Raw genomic sequence first — 18637 nt, 5'->3', positions numbered from 1 at the left:
GTATAATGTTACATAAACAACAAATTAACAAATTGACACTTGTTTGAAAAACATCAATAAAAGACTTGACTAAAACTTGAGGCAGATGACTAAAAAGGACTTAAACATTTTTTTCTAGATATTGTTAAATTGTAAACATGACTGGGTCATTTCTAGTGCAATGTGCATAAACTACTACTACAAAACCTCACAATAAATGTATGTGAATGTATCTTTTTAGCTAACTTAGTAGCTTACTGGCTGCACACAAGTTAGAAAGAACGCTATATTATAATTTTACAGCCCCATTCTCCATGTTGTTCATTCAGAAGGCTTGTTATTGATGGATTATCAGTAATATTAATAAGGTGTAACCATATAAGCTGCAACACTTTTCGTTAGGACTTGAAATAAAACATTTTATGACCATTGTGACTAACAGCAGGGACTCGATTTCACTCGCTTAATTCTCACAACAGTAACTTGGGACTTGTCTGAAACTTTAAATATTTAATAACTTTAATATCACTTGCTTGTGACTTATGTATGACTTACTCCCTACTTTTGGTTAGGACCAGAATCAGATTTACTGTATAAAGTATATGTGCAACATACAAGGAATTAGATTCCAGTTTTCAAATGTTCCAGAGTTACTTATAGAGACAAACAGTTAACAACAGAAGAAACTGAGCTGAGTTAAAGAGAGAGTGCAAACAATAAACAAAAATGCACATATATGCCAATAGTGACAAAATAAATAAACAGTTAATACAAGGAGTGGATGATTGGTCCAGTCTATTTATGGTGACTGAACACTGGATCACTGTTTATCACTGTGACAGCCTGGGGGGAAAACATCACTAATAATGACAATGTAAAGTGTATCATAATACAAAAGAGCTATTGGAAGGCCATGTGAGTTTGGGATACTGAGAGAAAGTTATTGTATCCAAAGAAAGTACATGAAATGCTTTACACTGCTATGCTAATTTCAATCTAACACCTATTAATTAGATGTGGGAGTGAGTCACACATGTGCAAGTCACAAGTCAAGTGATAACATCTGATGATCTCCCACAGATTCCACATTTAACTTATTTAACATTTAAAGAAAGTGGTCATAAAAAGTTTTATTAGACTGGCCACAAAGTACTCTTACATCCTGCCCACGCCTTAGAAATCTTACTGATATTTGATCATTTCTGTAAATACTAGTGATGTACCAATGAAGCTTCATGAACCATTTTCTGTGCCCAATAAATGGAGCTCTCTGTTCAACAAAGCGCTGAAAGCACACTCAATTACCATTGCTTGAGCCTTTTTCTATAAACCCAAGAGCGCCATCTAGTGGGCTCAGAAAATAAAGGAAACGGTTCATGAGGCTTCATTGGCACATCACTAGTAAATACCATTATTTGTTTTTATTTAACTTGTTTAGAGATTTGTGATATGACAGAAATGATTATCATCATGGGATGTCCAAAAATGACCCCCTCTAAAAAAGTCATATTATAGTATGTCTGTTTTTGTCAAAAAATGGCAAAAATGTAAAATGCCTAATAATGATGGAAATGACCCAATTATACTCTTTTGATACATATTACAGCATAATATGGCCAGAAATTAGAGAAAAACACCATATTATGGGATATCTAAAAACTGAATAAAGTCATACTATAGCATGTCGATTTTTGTGAAAAATGGTCAAATTTTAAAATGCCTAAAAATGCTAGAAATGGCCCAATTATAATCATGAAAACTGTTGCAACCTGCTCACGCCTTATAAATCTTACTGATATTTGACAATATTGACAATTATTGTACCAGTGATGTACCAATGAAGCCTCATGAACCAATTTCTTTATTTGTATTAGAAAATAAAGAAAATGGTTCATGAGGCTTTATTGGCACATCACTAGTAAATACTATTATTTGTTTTTATTTCACTTGTTAAGAGACTTTTCTGTCCATCCAGTACCTGATTAGCTCCACAGTCTCAGAGTACATGGTATACGGAGATTTGGCCTCTAGCGGATCTCGCTCCATCGCATTCCCACACTCTATGAAGGAGAGGGCGCCGTCTGCGTAGTTCACCGCTTTACCAAATTTGTCCATCTACAGATACAGACAGAAAGACAGACACATGAGTGACAGAAAAAGCCAAAATGTGACAACAATAAGAAAGACAAATTATAGCAGCGGAGAGACAGAGAGAAGAGAAGCCGTGAATGAGACAGAGACAGAATAAGCAATGTCTTAACAGCATTGTGGCAGATGCACTCTTTGAATAATCTCCCGCTAAGATGCAAATCCCCAGATAAATGTGGGGAAACAACGAGTAAACATAAGATAAATAACAAGTTAAATAAATCTCATTTCATTGTTCGGGTGGGGATCAGATAATTCTTTTGATATTGTATAATCCTGCAGACATCATCAGTCCTTGAATGCAATGTTCCCTTGGAGACAAAGGGTGCAATAAATAACACAAATTATACAGTACAGTACTTGATATGAAATAGATTTTCATTCTTCGGAGGCTCCTCGTGCACACACGCATGAGCAGTGACACACACATCTCAGCGAGTACACACATAATTACAGTCTACGCTGCAGATGTTAACATTGTGTGTCTTCCAATCATTTTCTTGCTATCTGTGTGTGCCTGCTCTATGTGCTCCTGCATGGAGGTGTGAATGTGTGTGTGCTGTGGAGGACGACATCTTACCAAAGCATCAGCCTTGTGCTTCAGTCTCTTGGCCTCCTGCATGTAGTAGTCTGCACTGTGAACTCTGAAACAGCACAAAGAAAACATAAACAGTATGTCTCCACTGACACGTCGTTTAACAAAAACTAAAAAAAACAACCCTGCAGAGTGATTTACATAATCACTGGCTACAAGTAGCTTGCAGTGAGTTATATACAGTAGCCTACTTAGGTATACAAACCTCAGGCTTCCTGTAACCTTAGTATAACAACAAAACATGTTGTTTCATGAATAATGGAAGAAGCCTTTGGGACAAATAAGTAACAAGATGTATCATCCTTCCAGGTTTCAACACAACTGGACCAGTGGTGAGGTAGTTAGAGATGTTTTCCACAGTTTGGCCTATTAGTGCGTTGTTTTAAAATATCCAATATACAGCACGATGATGGCTTAGCTTTCAACCAGCTATGTGTGGGTGGTAGGCTATATGTAGATGATCAGTTTCTGGCTTGCCTCCAAGTTACCAGCACCCGGAGCTTCATGCTCATTTCTCCAGCCACCAGGTGTTAATGAGCATGTTACACTCGCAGTTGGTTTAGGTAGGGTCCCATTCTACTGTGTCAAGCCTTGAGCATTGACTGTTTGAAAGAAGTAGACGTAGTTGACGTCACCCACTGCTTTGAGGACTGCTGTTTCTACAAGTTTGGTATTTTAGTTGTGGACATAGTAAAAAAAAACAACCTATAGTTCAAAAGAAAAAAAGGAAGCCCTACTTGATACATATCAGAGCATAATATAGCCAGAAATTACAGAAAGACACCATATTATGAGATGTCCAAAAATTAAAAAATAAGTCATACAGCATCAAGTACGTCAAAAAAGGTCAAATTTGAAAATGCTACAAATAGCCCAATTATACTCTGCTGATACATGTGGTAGTATAGTTTGTCCAAAAATAGCAAAAAAACACCATATTATGGGATGTCCAAAAATGACCCCGTAAAAAAAAAATATATATTTAGATTTTTGTCCCAAAAAATTGTCAAATTTTAAAATGCCTAAAAATGTTTAAAATGGTCTTATTATAAAATGTCGGTACATATTAGAGCATAATATGGCCAGAAATGACAGAAAAACACCATATTATAGGATGTCCAAAAATGACCCCCTCAAAAAAAAGTCATACTATAGCATGTCGATTTTTGTCAGAAATGGTCAAATTTTAAAATGCCTAAAAATGCTAATTGTACTCTGTTGATACATGTAGTAGTATAGTTGGTCCAAAAATAGCGTGAAAAAAACACCATATTAGGGGATGTCCAAAAATGTCCCCTGAAAAAAAGTCATACTATAGAATGTTGATTTTGGTCAAATTTAGAATGCCTAAAAGTGCTTAAAATGGTCTTATTATAGTCTGTTGATACATAATAGAGCAGATTATGGCCAGAAATGACAAAATACCATATAATGGGATGTCCAAAAACTGAAAAAAATGTCATAAAGGGCTACCTTGTAATCGTGTTATAGTCTATTTTTACTTTAAATGGGAACAAAATTTAATAAATAAACATCATCCAGCAATAAAGACGACCTGAAACTAGTGATTGAGACCATAGACTGTTTACTGAGGTGATAAATCAAGCGAGAAGAAGGATAATTTTTGCATGAACTTCTATACAACCAGACCTCTTTTTGTAACCAGTGGAGTCACCCCCTGCTGGTCATTAGAAATAATGCAGGTTTAAGGCACTTCTGCATTGGCTTCACTTTTCAGACCCGAGGGCAACATCCACTCTTTTTATACCGTCTGTTGTCTCAGGTGTGTAGAGTTAAGTAGATCTCTGTGGACCTGCCTTCAGCTCTGACCACAAGGTGTGTCATAATTATTAGAAAGAAAGGGAAAAAAGTGTTTTTTGATTGATGACACAGTGTTACATTATGTCATGTTTTGTCCAGTCAAGGTGCTGCCCCCAGTCGTAGGCTGGAGCCTGTGTGAGTGTTGATTGGAGAAGAAGAGTGGTGTGTTGGGAGGTTGAACACCACATGCGCAGCAGCAGTCTGGACTAGTTTCAGAGATCTGGTGGCAGTGTGACATGTAAAGTTCAGAGGAAGATGACATGTATTGCTATTTTCTCCGACTGCAGCTGCTTGTTAATTGGTGGAGCATCATGCTGCTGTCAGTGTCGGGGTTCTCTCTCTACCTGGGCCTGTTGACAGGATTTTGGATCACGTCTAATTATCCTTGGTTGGATTGTGTGTTTTAAAAAAAAAAAAAAGAAAAAAATTCATGAATTCAGGTTTGGACAAGACCTGTTTTCCAGGGGTCCCTTTTGGACTGTGTACAAACTTTTGTATCTCTCGAAAGTGTTATCATAAACATTAATTCTAGTGGTATTTTTAGCACAGGGGCTGTCAAGCTTTTCCATGAAAGATGCAATGACAGTTTAGAGTTGATACACTTTTGCTGAATAAAGAAAACCGTCTTGACTGAATGTTTTAGTTATCTCAGAGAGAAGACTCATACAGCATCATTAACGCAAATCTTCTGATGCAAAAACAGACAGATAACATTCATACAGTGGAATAATCAACACACTTCCATGTAGAGAGGAGACACCTGCTGTCTCCTCACAGAGGAAATCCAGGGATTACTTAAACAAGCATCGAGGGATGCATACAGACTGCGGGGTCTTATGAACAACAGAGATGATTAAAATAAAAGTGTATTTATAAATCACTCAGCTGTCAGGCTGTCAGACATCAAACAAGAATCTATTGCACTAAATGTATAGTAAGTGTACACGTCAGCATGTTTTGTATACACTGTAGTTGTACGTACGTGTCGCTGAATGACAGTCTGGGCCTGCGAGGTTCGGCAGGTTCTATCAGCGGTTCCGACCACACCTCTGAGTCTGACTGTCCGTTGGCATGGTAAGCATCTCCGTTGGGCTTCTCGCCGTTGGTATCAACTTCCTGTAGGAGAGATGGCATTCAATCCATGGTTATAATAGTGATACAATGTGTGACTTTCAGCACTTCATTGACAGTGATGATTCACTTTGGTGCTACTTTCTTGAAGTCTTTACCACATGAACTCAGGTCTGTTACAACAGTGTCTTCCTTTAAAAGCAGACTAAAAACATCTTTTTTTCTCAAGCTTTTAGTTAGGTAAAGGGTAAAAGGCTCTTTTAAAACCAGTACTATTGTTGTTTCTTTTAACAATGATAATACCACTAACTCTTACCCTACTCTACACTCATTTTTTATGCTGTCTTATATGTTTTTATTTTATGGTTTATTTTATCTCTTTTATGAATAATGTTAATGCAATGTTTAGTGTATGTATATTGTATATTTTTTACTTTAAGCACATTGAGTTTACGCCTGCCGTATGAAATGTGCTATATAAATAAATTTGACTTGACTTGACTTGACTTTACCAGCTGAGTTAATTGTCTCACTGTCTCTAGTAAAACGATTTTTGTCAAAAAAGGTGAAATTTTAAAATGCCTTAAAATGCTTAAAATTAGAGCACAATATGGCCAGAAAAATACCATATAATGGGATGTCCAAAAGTGACCCCCTCAATAGCATATAGATTTTTGTCAAAAATGGTCCAATTTTTAAAATGCTAGAAATGGCCCAATTATAGTCTGTTGATACATGTGGTAGTATAGTTTGTCCAAAAATAAAAAAATATTTGGGATGTCCAAAAATGTTTGAGAAAAAACAACATGGAAACAGCCAAAATGGCAACCTGGAGGCTTTAAAACAGCTATCTACATCACAGTCACTGCATCCAGTAATGTTATACAGCTTGTGGATACAATGCCATCCTGTCAATCCTTCATCTACCAAACAGGAAGACTTTGACCCTGACATGATTTGAACACGCAACCTTATGATCTGGAGTCAGATGCGCTACCGTTGCGCCACAGAGTCCTTATCTAGAGGCAGACAGGTAAACTTCTCCATGTGATTGTTTAGAGGTCCATTAGAAAATAGACCTACTTCTCACTGAATTTATTACCTCAGTTAACATTTTTCTAATGAGTTTAATGTCTCAATCACTGGCGTTAGCAGAGACATAGCGTTATTCTGGCTTGTATTCTTCTTTCATGAGCTAGTTACAAAAAAACGAAGATGGCGACGGCCAAAATGGCGAAGTCAAGGCTTTAAAAGCAGAGTTCACAAACCTATGGGTGAAATCACAGTGACTGCATCTGTTACCGTTATAGCGTCTATAGCAGCATTAAGCTTGCTCTTTTCTATGACTTTCGTGAACAAACTGTTGACCCTGACATGATTTGAACACACAACCTTCTGATCTGGAGTCAGCTGCGCTACCGTTGCGCCACAGAGTCTTTACTTGAGATGTTAACTGTTGATACATATTAGAGCATAATATGCCAGAAATAATAGAAAACACCATCAAAACGTCCAAAAATGACCCCCTAAAAAAAGTCATAATATAGCTGTTGATTTTTGTCAAAAATTGTCACATTTTAAAATGCTAGAAATGGCCCATTTGTACTCTGTTGATACATGTGGTAGTATAGTTTGTCCAAAAATAGTGAAAAAAACACCATATCATGCAATGTCCAAAAATGACCCCCTCAAAAAAAAGGTAAAAAATGGTCAAATTTCAAAATGCCTAAAAATGCTTCAAATGGGTCAATTACAGTCTGTGGATACATATTAGAGCACCATAGGGCCAGAAATGACAGGAAAATACCATATTATGGTTCGTTTTTTAACAAAAGTAATCGATTGTTTTTTATTTTTTTTACTATTCCTGTTCTGATATCCAACGCAGAGCTGCCAAGTGTCACGCTTTGAGTGTGACAGTCACGCAATTTAACCCATTATCACACCACACGCCACACTTGACATTTCTCACGCTTATATTTCCCCATTCAATACTCTGTATTTATTTTTTTCATGATAATAAACTTTCGTCCTCGCGGCTTGCCGTATCTCGAGTATCTCTGATTGACAGACCGAGATAACCAATCCCAGACCAATCCATCAGTCCTTTGTGCCTAAATCTAACCAACCGCGGAAGGCACCACGCAATATAAACCAATCAGAAGCAACGAAAGGCGGGTCTTGGCGTCTCTAACTTTCTTTCACACACAACAGCGCCGACATTTAAAACCCGCTCGATGTTGCTTGAAGACAGATGGTAATTAACTACTCAATTTTGTTGACAGTTGATTCACTGTTTCTCCTTGAGTTTCCTAGTTAATATGTACTGTTTTAAGGCTGCTTTAAGTCTATCACTGTCCTGTATTTGTTGCAGAGCTGTGTAACATTTATTTGCCTCTTCTCTTGACCAGTTCACACTTGAAAAAGAGACTCTAACGTTAGTCTCAATGTGTGTGTGTGTGTGTGTGTGTGTATGTCAGAGTTACAGACTTGTGAATATCAATTTAGACCCCTCTAAAGCAGTGTTTCTCAAAATTCTAAATTTCAAGGTCTATCCTTAACTCTGACAGTGTACAAATGGAACCAAATTAGCTTTATTGGCATGAATGGTATCAACCTTTGTTGCCAAAAGCAGAACATACATACAGACATGCAATTCAATTACAATACAATTAATACAATACATTAAATATTAATACAAACATATTAAATATTTTACATTAAATATATTTCATATTAAATCTCTCTCCTTCGCGCTCTCGCTCTCTCTCTCTTTTGGCAAACATGGCGGAAGGCGGAGCAGACACGCCCATAGACAAATAGACGCAGCATCAGCTGCTGTGACGCAAGAAATTCGGCCGCCATCTTGGAGTGGTGATCCGCTCCACTCAGTGTAATTAGTTTGACAGGAGCATATAACTGTCAGCGCATTTAATTAATCTTACCTCACTGAATACTACTGATTTTCACACGTTTTTTTGTCATACGTGTAGCTATGATAAAGGACACATGTTTTGGCATGTTTTATTATTCATAGTTGGCTTAACAGTAATTGAATATTCTTATATGCTATAAGTGACCAGACGTCCGAGATAAAAAAAAAAAAAAAAATTAAAAAAATCACACAAAATGACAGAAAAAAACCTAAATTACTTTAAAAAAAAAGAAAGAAAATGACAGAAAAAAGGACACAAAATTACTAAAAAAGACACAAAATGACCTTAAAAAGACACAAAATGACCAAAAAAAGACACAACACAACTAAAAAGGACACAAAATGACAAAAAAAAACCTAAACTACTTAAAAAAGACACAAAATGACAGAAAAAAGACACAAAATGACCTAAAAAGACACAAAATAACTATTAAGGACACAAAATGACCAAAAAAAGATATAAAATAACGAAAAAAATCACACAAAATGACAGAAAAAAAACCTAAATTACTTAAAAAAGACACAAAATGACAGAAAAAAGACACATTACTAAAAAAAGACACAACATTACTAAAAAAGACACAGAATGAACAAAAAAGACACAAAATAACTAAAAAGACACAAAATGACAGAAAAAAGACACAAAATAACTAAAAAAACACACAAAATGACAGAAAAAAACCTGAATTACTTTTAAAAAAGACATAAAATGACCTAAAAAAGACACAAAAAAACCAAAAAATAACTAAAAAGGACACAAAATGACAAAAAACTAAATTACTTAAAAAAGACACAAAATGACAAAAAAGACACAAAATGACAGAAAAAAGACACAAAATAACTAAAAAGGACACAAAATGACCAAAAAAAGACACAAAGTAACTAAAAAAGACACAAAATGACCAAAAAAAGTGCCATGGGAAAGAGAGAAAGATGGCCTATATTTTGCATTTTGTTGTCCAAGTAGCTGTTACTTTGTTCAGTGACAATAAAGTTCAATCTAATCAATTCTAATGACTGTTGATTGAGGGTGTGTGGTGGCAGCGGGGCTCAATGGGTGCTCAGCAGCCCTAAAGCTCTGACCCTCGACTCGCCCCTGGCCGCTGGCATGTAGGTGAGGACATCAGTCTTAAGGAATAAATCGACGTTAAAAGGCCAAAGGCATCATGGTGCTAGAGTCTCACTCTTGTCATTTTCTGAAACTTGGCAGCCCTGCCAGCGACACCAGTCACGAGTCAGTATGGGCCTGAAAATCAGCCTAAAACAGCCCCTTAAAGTATTTTTTACACTAATACTAGAGTATTTATGCACTGTAGCATTGCTGCTTTTACTTGAGTAAAGGATCTGAAAACTCCCCCCACCACTGAATAAAAACACTTATATAAGAACATCTTTTAGTGATTTTGGCTCCTGAAACCCCTGGAAGAGCCGGTAAGGAAATACAGTCTGACTCACATCGGTGGAGATGTGCTGTAGATTCATAGCTTTTAAGCGTGGCATGTCATTAACTCAGGAGTTATTTTTGGAACAGTGTCAGTGTCAGGTGAGCAACTCAATTTTGCAGGAAGATAATGCCACCAGCCTACTATCACTCCAACATAGTGTAAACCCAAAGTGAAGCCAGAACCAGGAGACATGCATTATCTTGAAAAGCATTAACAATGCTGTGAGACTTCCTGACCCATATTCATTGTCGGGATGGTAAAGGACCCAAAATAACATTAAATGGCTAATGTTTGAGTGGTTAAACATCAAGACCTACTGCTACTAGGTATGTAAATGTTACTTTAAGTCGGCAGAAACTCAGAGGATAACAACTGCTATTAACGACCAATCTATGTAAACAATAAGGAAATAGAGGGGAAACAGAAGAGTTTTAGGGGAAAAATGTCTTGCTGTGCCATTGGATGTAAGAACAGTAAAGCAAAAAAAAAAAAAATGTCCTTCATTCTCATTGATTACTCTATCAAACACTCCCTTTAAAGCTAGACTGAGACATTTATGGTTGGAAGCCATTAAAATGGGTCAATTATAATCTGTTGATACATATTAGAGCATCATGTGGCCATAAATGACAGAAAAAACACCATATTATGGGATGTCCAAAAATGACGCCCTGGAAAAAAAAATACTATACTAAAAAGACACTAGCATGTCGATTTTTTGTCAAAAATGGTAAAATTTAAACTGCTAGAAATGGCCCATTTGTACTTGTTGATACATGTAGTAGTATAGTTTGTACAAAAGTAGCAAAAAAAAACACACCATATTTTGGGATGTCCAAAAACTGAAAAAAGTCAAACTATAAAAATGTTAAAATGCATAAAAATGTTGGAAATGGCCCAATTATACTCTGTTGATACATGTGGTAGTATAGTTTGTCCAAAAATAGCGAACAAACACCATATTCTGGGATGTCCAAAAATGACCCGCTCAAAAAAAGTCATACACATATTAAAGCATAATATAGCCAGAAATTGCCATGTTTCAGAAAATGCATCGATTTAATCATATTTTTGATTATCTAAATAGTGATATGTTTGAGTACTTACACTGCCATTTCTCGCATGTGATGACACCTTGCCTTCACCTCTCCTGTGTCTGTGTGATGAAGAGGAAGAGGAGGAGGAGGTGGGGCAGGGCAGCACCCCAGCGGCGCCGCCCTCCTGGCTGAGAGAGGAACTGCTGTCACAGGTTCGTTTACGAGGGGGGTCGTCGGAGAGCGGGGACAGGAGGGGCGGGAGCAGCTTGTCATCGCGCCGCCGAGACTGCTTCCTGTTTAGTGAGCTGCTGAACACACAGAAGAGACACAAAAGGGAAAAAGAAGTGTGATATTTATTTATTCATCCTAACTGAATATTATATTTCTACTAAATGTGTATTATATGTGTTCTAATTAGCCGCCTATCGCTAAACTGTGATTCTTGTTTCCATTAACACCCCAGCACGGCTTAGTGATCTGTGAGGAAGAGAGGTGTGAGGCAGAGCTGCAAGTCCCAAGTTGTTTTTCAGCTCTTATGTATATAATAATTAATGCACTTAATAATGAAACATGTCCAAACAAAGGATCACAATTAATCTTGACAATAAGGGGAAATAATCATGATAACTGAAAAATGAAAAACCACTGAATCCACAAAGAATCTCATCATAAAAACACACAGAGATACATTTATTTTCTACCACATGTTTATTATTCATACTGTTATTGTGTTTACTCTTCAACAGGCCTTTCAGCAGATAGAAGTTCATGTGCCTTGGGGAATCTGCTGCAATCAGATTTTAGCTGCTGTCAGTCTCTGGAAATTACTGCACTTAAACGGTTTAAGTGGTTTTTCAAATTTTGTGCGAAAATTACTTCCACTTTCTATATTACTGAATCTTTAGAGCAGTATTTCAGCCTGAAATTACTGAGCACTAGTAGGAAATCTTTCATGATGAGAAAAAAACTGTTAATATTCAGTACTAAAGGCTGTGTTTTGGTGTCTTTAAAAAAAAATTGATTTCATGTAAAGTTTTTTTACTTTTGGTGTCAGAGGTTCTTCCAGAATGCTGATCATAAAGTATAATTTGAGTAACTTTTGCTTGAGTCTTCTTGATTGTTTCTTTTGCATTTCAGATACAGAACATGGGCTCTATTTAAACCATCTACAGCACATGTGCATGCTGCATTAAGGGCCAATTCCAATTTTCTGAGTTAAACAGCACATAAGCTGGCTGAAAGGGGTTGTGTTTATTAATCATAGGTGTGTTTTCGTGAATTAAACCAATTAAAGTGTCATCTCCCATTCTCTGATGGCAGATTCTGCAATTTGGAGAAGCGAGCAGTTCTCTGCCTCTGCTGTCTCCCAGTCCTCTGTCCCATCAACAACTCCATTTGACTGCATGTGAGCAAATACACCAATAACCTATTAAACAGCTGAAAAGTGCTGCTACACATGCCTGTGTCTTTGTAACAGCAGAGTGTACATGTGTTGTGAAAGAGCCTATGGAGGCAGATGTTATTGTGCTAATAATGCACCCTTTAAACAGCAGGAAAATACTGTGCCATTGACTTTAGACCGGGTTTTGTGGGTCAATAGTGTAATCACTCTGCTTCCTCAACATAGCAATGCACCAATCATGCATCTGACCACACCTCATTTTAAGACCAACACACACTGTAAAAAAAACCACTGTTGTTTTTACGGTAAGAAAATGGCAGCTGTGGTTGCCAGAACTTTACCGTAATAAATATGGTGCAACTTTTTGTAATATTACGGTAAAATTACATTAGCACTGTTAAAAGTTGTGCTCTGCTTTGCTCAACTTTGTGCTAAGTGTAAGATAGGTCCCCAAGTGTCATGCTTCTGACCCCAAACAGCTCCTCCCAGCGGCCTTGTGTCCTTACAATACCCTCCAACTAACTCTAACTCCATCAAGCCCCCCCTGAACTGATGTTGGACTTACTTTCTGGGAACTTAACTTGTTGTGTTGTATTTTATTACTCAACATGATTCCCAGCTTCGGAACTGCCAAGCACCTGAATGCAATATTGTCTTCTCCAGTGTTGCGGTTCAACCAGTGACCCTGTTAACCGTCAGCTTTTAGCCAAATGCCTTTGCGTCTGTGGTTGACATAAATATGACTTCTACTTTTACCCTGTTACCGTATGTTCAGCTTGGACTGGGTCAAACATGTTTAGTTAATATTGAGACACTGATACACGAGACAGGATTTCTGGTTCTGCAAATGAATGCACCTGGCTTGATTTTACTCTTATCCCCAATATTTCCGCAACATTGTCAAAAAAAGTACAGTCTGAGACACAAAGATCCAGCATGTTAACCCCACCTCTGAGCTAACAATATCTAACTATCTTATTGAGATTTCGTTTGCAGCTGCTGGATGATATTTTCCTTCTAAAATTGTTGTAATTCTGCCTTCCCTGCAAGAGCATCAACGATTATTCCCTCAGCTGCCTTATTGCTGCTCTTGTGACTCATATTGTTTGCAACACAACAGATAATATTTTTATGTTTTTCCTCTGCCTGGAAACTCTGGGGGTTTGATGCAGCGAGAAAAGTTGCTGAGCTTGCAGAACAACGCCCCGGGCTCCGACATTAGTGATAATATACAAAACCAGGGAGACAAAGACTAATTAGTTGCTGTAGTGCGTGTGTGAGTATGTGAGTTATGTGTGTGTGTGTGTGCGTGTGTGTGCTTTAGCGTCTGTGTACAGCATAATTGATGTGTGCAAGCGTGTTTGTGTGCATGACTATGCTAATTTGTGTGCATTTGTGTGTGTCTATCCTTAAGTGGATGCTGGTGTGTGCAGGAAAGCATGTGAGAGCTCTCATAGCTCTTTTAAAGGGATAATAAGTTGAGAAATTTAGAGCCCCACAGCACAAAATGACCACAGTATATCTGCCAGATATCAATACATTAGCAATGACTCAACAGTTACATGGGCAGGTGGCAAGATTCCTGGTTCCAAGTCCAACTGAAATTATTATTTCTTTGTCAGTTAACAGCAAACATATCTGCTCTGTAGATCATTTATCCTGTGGGTAGAAACCAAAAGGGAGGAATTTATGTTTAATATTTTTTGGCTTCATGATGAATACATTTTTAGAAAACTGATAGACTGAGAATTTATTTCCATACAAGTTAAAAAAAAAAACAAGCTAACAACTACTACTAAATTTGATATCACAATATTTTTTTGCCTTATGTTGATATTCGATATGACTCGATATTCATCGCGTTAAAGTTTATAAATGTATAAAACTGAATTGAAGTCTAAATTGATTTATATTATAAACCAGAAAGTTTATTTAACAATATAAACATCACAAAAAAATAAACTTTACTTGTCCCCGCAGGTATTTAAAAATATAATAATCTCAAAATAAAAGACGCCACTGTAGCAAGCAGGGTAGAGGTCTTATATTTACACACACAAGCTTGGTGGCTGGCATATAACGCCAAATATATAATATATAACACCATACAGTGGTGGAATGTAACTAAGTACATTTACTCAAGCATTGTACTAAAGTATAATTTTGAGGTACTTGTACTTTACATGAGTATTTCCATTTTATGTAACTTTATACTTCTACTTCACTACATTTCGAGGCAAATATTGTACTTTTTACTCCACTACATTTAGCTGACAGCTTTAGTTACTTTAGAAGGTCGACATGAAAAACATGATAAACTACAAGTGATTAGACATTTTATATTTTATTATTATTTATTAAACCTAAATGACAGTATATTAAGTAGTTATAATGAGCCCTACCTTGATAAAATTAAAACGCTGCTCACATAAATGCATATATAATAATACAATAGTATATTTGGAATATATAAAACAATCAGAGTGGGGCCACGCTGCATAACCAGTACTTATACTTACTTTTGATACTTTAAGTACATTTTGATGCTGATACTTTTGTACTTTTACTTCAGTAAGTTTTGAATGCAGGACTTTTACTTGTAGTGGAGTAATTTCACAGTGTGGTATTAGTACTTTTACTGAAGTAAGGGACCTGAATACTTCCACCACTCATGACATATATATATATAATATATTATATAATGGATATAACGCCATTGACAGGTGACAATAATACTACTGCTACTACTACTACTAATAATAATAATAACAATAATAATAATAAAGTTATAGACTTTTCAAAGGTTTAAAATTATTGGAAAATGTTTGTCTCTAAGTACAACAAATACATTTAAAAATTGACATTATGTTTTTACTCAAAAAGGGATGATTTCAGATTTCAAACAGATGTTAGGACTATTTATGGTCCAAATCACAAACAAAGGTAAAATAAAACTTCAGGGGTAAAAACTCAATCATTAACACGTCTTTTCTGATGATTTGTTCTGAAAAACAGCCTGTCTAATTAAAACAGTGATAATAACTGTCAAAGTCACAGTTTAGAAATTGCTGAATGGGTCTGAGCCGGATGATCACATCATCCACTTTACAGCTTCCATAAAAAGCCTCTTAGATGATAAACAGACATGCTGCGACGTCTGCCATACAATGTCACCGGTTCAAGTCCAGGTCACCCCCTCTCTCCCTGCTGTACACTCTTTGATAACGCTGGGATGGTATAAAAATATTTTCTTCTGCAGCTGTCACGTTGAGGCTTATTTATAGCGTCAGTCAGCTTAGTCTGTTTTTAATAATTCACATGGAAAGCTGAAATTCAGTTTGTCGCTCCTGTGTCACAGCGTGGATTGAACTCACCTCTCCGGTGGCTTCATCACCACATTAAAAATTTTAAGCCTTCCTAAAAATACTCAGGAAACTTGTCTGATTCTCTTCACTAGTGTTTGTCCCAGTCACATGAGAATGTGGTGTTTAGGTTGGAGAATGGTAGAAGGAAAAGTTGAGTTTTACAGGAATTACTTAGTTCTGCAGCTATTTTATAGGAAGGTCGGCTACTTTTATTCTTGATAAAGAATGAGCATGAATACCTGTCATCCTTGTTAACTAACATGGTTTAGAAACACACTAGCAGTGCAGTGGAGCAATGATTTTATAACTAGGTTATCATTTAATTAGTTTAAACCGCACACACGACATTTAACCTGCAAGCAGCCATGCATTACCGAACAGGCCCAATGGGCACAGCCTTTACCCTGCAGAGAAACGTAGCGACCACACAAAGATGCAAAATAACCAGTGGTGGAAAAATAATTCAGATCCCTCACTTTAGTAAAAGTAATAATACCACACTGTGAAAAAGTGTACAAAAGTATCAGCATCCAAATGTACTTAAAGTAACAAAAGTAAAATTACTCGTTATGAAGAATGTCCCTATTGTTTTATATATGCCAAATATATAATAAGATTATTTGTATTGATGCTTTTATGTAAGCAGTGTTTGAAATGTTGTAAAGATAGGGCTCATTTTAATACAGTCATGGAAAAAAATATTAGCCAACCTTTGTTTTCTTCATTGCATTTGTTCATTTTAATGCCTGGTACAACTAAAGGTGCATTTGTTTGGACAAATATAATAATAACAACAAAAATAGCTGATAACAGTTTAATTTAAGAGCCGATATCTAGACATTTTCCATGGTTTTGTTGATAATTATTTTGGTTATTATCACGTAAACCATGGAACATGGCTAGATATCTTAAATTAATTAATTAGCTCTCAAATTAAACTTGTATGAGCTTTTTTTGTTGTTATCACTATATTTGTCCGAACAAATTTACCCCTAGTTGTACCAGGCATTAAAATTAACAAAATGTATCTAATATTTTTTCCATGCCTGCATTTAATATACTGTTATAAGATTGGATTTAAAAAGGTCTAATCTCTGTAATATGATCATGATTTCATGTTAAATCTCAACCTGTAAAGTAACTAAAGCTACTTTGGTAAAAAAAGTACAATATTTGCCTCAAAATGTAGTGAAGTAGAAGTATAGAGTTACATAAAATGGAAACTATCAAATAAAGTACAAATACCTCAAAATCATATATAAGTACAGTACTTGAGTAAATATACTTAATTACTTTTCACCACTTAAATTAACCATAAAGAACCACAAGAGGCCTACAAACAGATTCAAAGCAACTGCAAAGAGACACAAAATAACTACAAAAAAGGGTCAAAATAGCCACAAAGAGACACACAATGACCAGAGAGAGAGAAATAATGACTACAAAGAGACACAAAACAACAAAAAGGGGCAAAACCACAACCAAGTCTGCCTTGCTTCTATGTAGGAAAGATGTTTAGGCTTTAAGCATGCCTCTGTCAGGGTCCTATTGTCTCATTTCTCCAACTGTCAATAAGGTATCAGCCGAGACAAACAGTTGAAATTTGACAGTCAGGTTAAGTTCATCTGTAAAAAGGTCAAACCAAATCTTAACTGTTTTCGTTTTATCAGAAGGAAACTGTCACATCAAGCAGCAAAACTCTACATGCATGCTATGATTCTTTCTCATTTATCATACTGCATCACATCATGGTCTCAGGCTTCAACAACCACTATGAAACCTTTAGTCTCCATATACAAGCAAGCAATAAACATCATGGACCAAAACCAATGAAATGGCATCACTGCCGCATCTTAAGGAAACACCTTCTCACTTTTGAAAATTTCATTAACCTCAGTATTCTAAGATTCTTTTTTAAATGTTTGAATAATCATGTGTCAACACTGTTTTCTGAAGTGGCCATCAGGCGTCAGAGCGACCACACCAGCATCCACTGGTGTCTCATCCCACAATGCAACACTTCTTTCTGCCAGTCTGCTCTCTCTGTAAAGGGGGCCACACTTTGGAACTCTCTACCCACTGAGTTAAAATGAGAGACCAACAGTAAAGCTTTTAACAAAGGACTCAAACAGTGGCTAAAATCTAATCAACAGTGCACACATGAATAGTTCTTAACTGGTTTACTGCTTGATCCTATTGCCTTTGCTCTGTTGCCTTTTTGTGTTCCTTATTGAAATTACTTGTACTTCTTTGACTTCTTTTTCTTTTTCTTTTTTCTTATCTTTGTCTGGTTCTTCCTTTTTCCATTCTTGTTATTTTAATTGCCCTATCTTTTCAAAAACAGCCTATGGACAAGTGTTGCGAATTAGCACCTGTGCTAAAACACTTAAACAATGCATCTGGTCTGTCCAATGTAATTGCTATGTCCCTATCAAATAAACACTAAATAAAATAAAATAAGTTAAATACTGTGCACAAAAGGCAGCAATGCTCCAACAAAGACAATGCAACGCAGATGTAAACAATGTAGGTTTATTCTAAAACCTCAGCTTTGCAAATGTTTATATATGAAAAGAAATGGATTCAACAGAGCCTCAAGGATGCACGTTATTTGTTTTGTATTGTATCGTAATGCAAACATAATAAAGTACATTAATACTCACTCTGTGGAGCTGTTCTTGTGGTTGTGTATTGGAGAGATACAGGGCGGGAGCAGCTGACAGTCTTTGTCCAATCGCAGCTTCTTATTGCCGTTGACTGATGAATCACTGTGGTCCGACTGGAACACAGAGGACAATGCTGGGATTAATGCTGGGATGAGAAAGGACACAGATGAGGA

The 18637-nt window shown here is 36.4% G+C and overlaps 1 protein-coding gene and 1 non-coding gene across 2 annotated transcripts in view; both read right to left on the bottom strand.

Annotated features, from left to right (window-relative positions):
- The window catches only part of aff2 (AF4/FMR2 family, member 2), a 263724-nt gene that overhangs the window by 14335 nt on the left and 230752 nt on the right, over window positions 1-18637 (bottom strand). Inside the window, exons 17-21 of the mRNA XM_059346008.1 lie at window positions 18462-18577; window positions 11102-11339; window positions 5526-5659; window positions 2708-2771; window positions 1958-2094 (exon numbers count right to left, since the gene is read on the bottom strand). Of these exons, the coding sequence (XP_059201991.1) occupies window positions 1958-2094; window positions 2708-2771; window positions 5526-5659; window positions 11102-11339; window positions 18462-18577 (689 nt within the window). The remainder of the gene's footprint in view (window positions 1-1957; window positions 2095-2707; window positions 2772-5525; window positions 5660-11101; window positions 11340-18461; window positions 18578-18637) is intronic.
- On the bottom strand, window positions 6557-6628 carry trnaw-cca (transfer RNA tryptophan (anticodon CCA)). The gene has a single exon. It is a non-coding gene; the product is annotated as a tRNA-Trp (tRNA).

Source organism: Centropristis striata, chromosome 12, assembly GCF_030273125.1.
Source record: "Centropristis striata isolate RG_2023a ecotype Rhode Island chromosome 12, C.striata_1.0, whole genome shotgun sequence".
NCBI classification, from domain to species: Eukaryota; Metazoa; Chordata; class Actinopteri; order Perciformes; family Serranidae; genus Centropristis; species Centropristis striata.
This window is presented reverse-complemented; position numbering and strand designations above follow the sequence as displayed.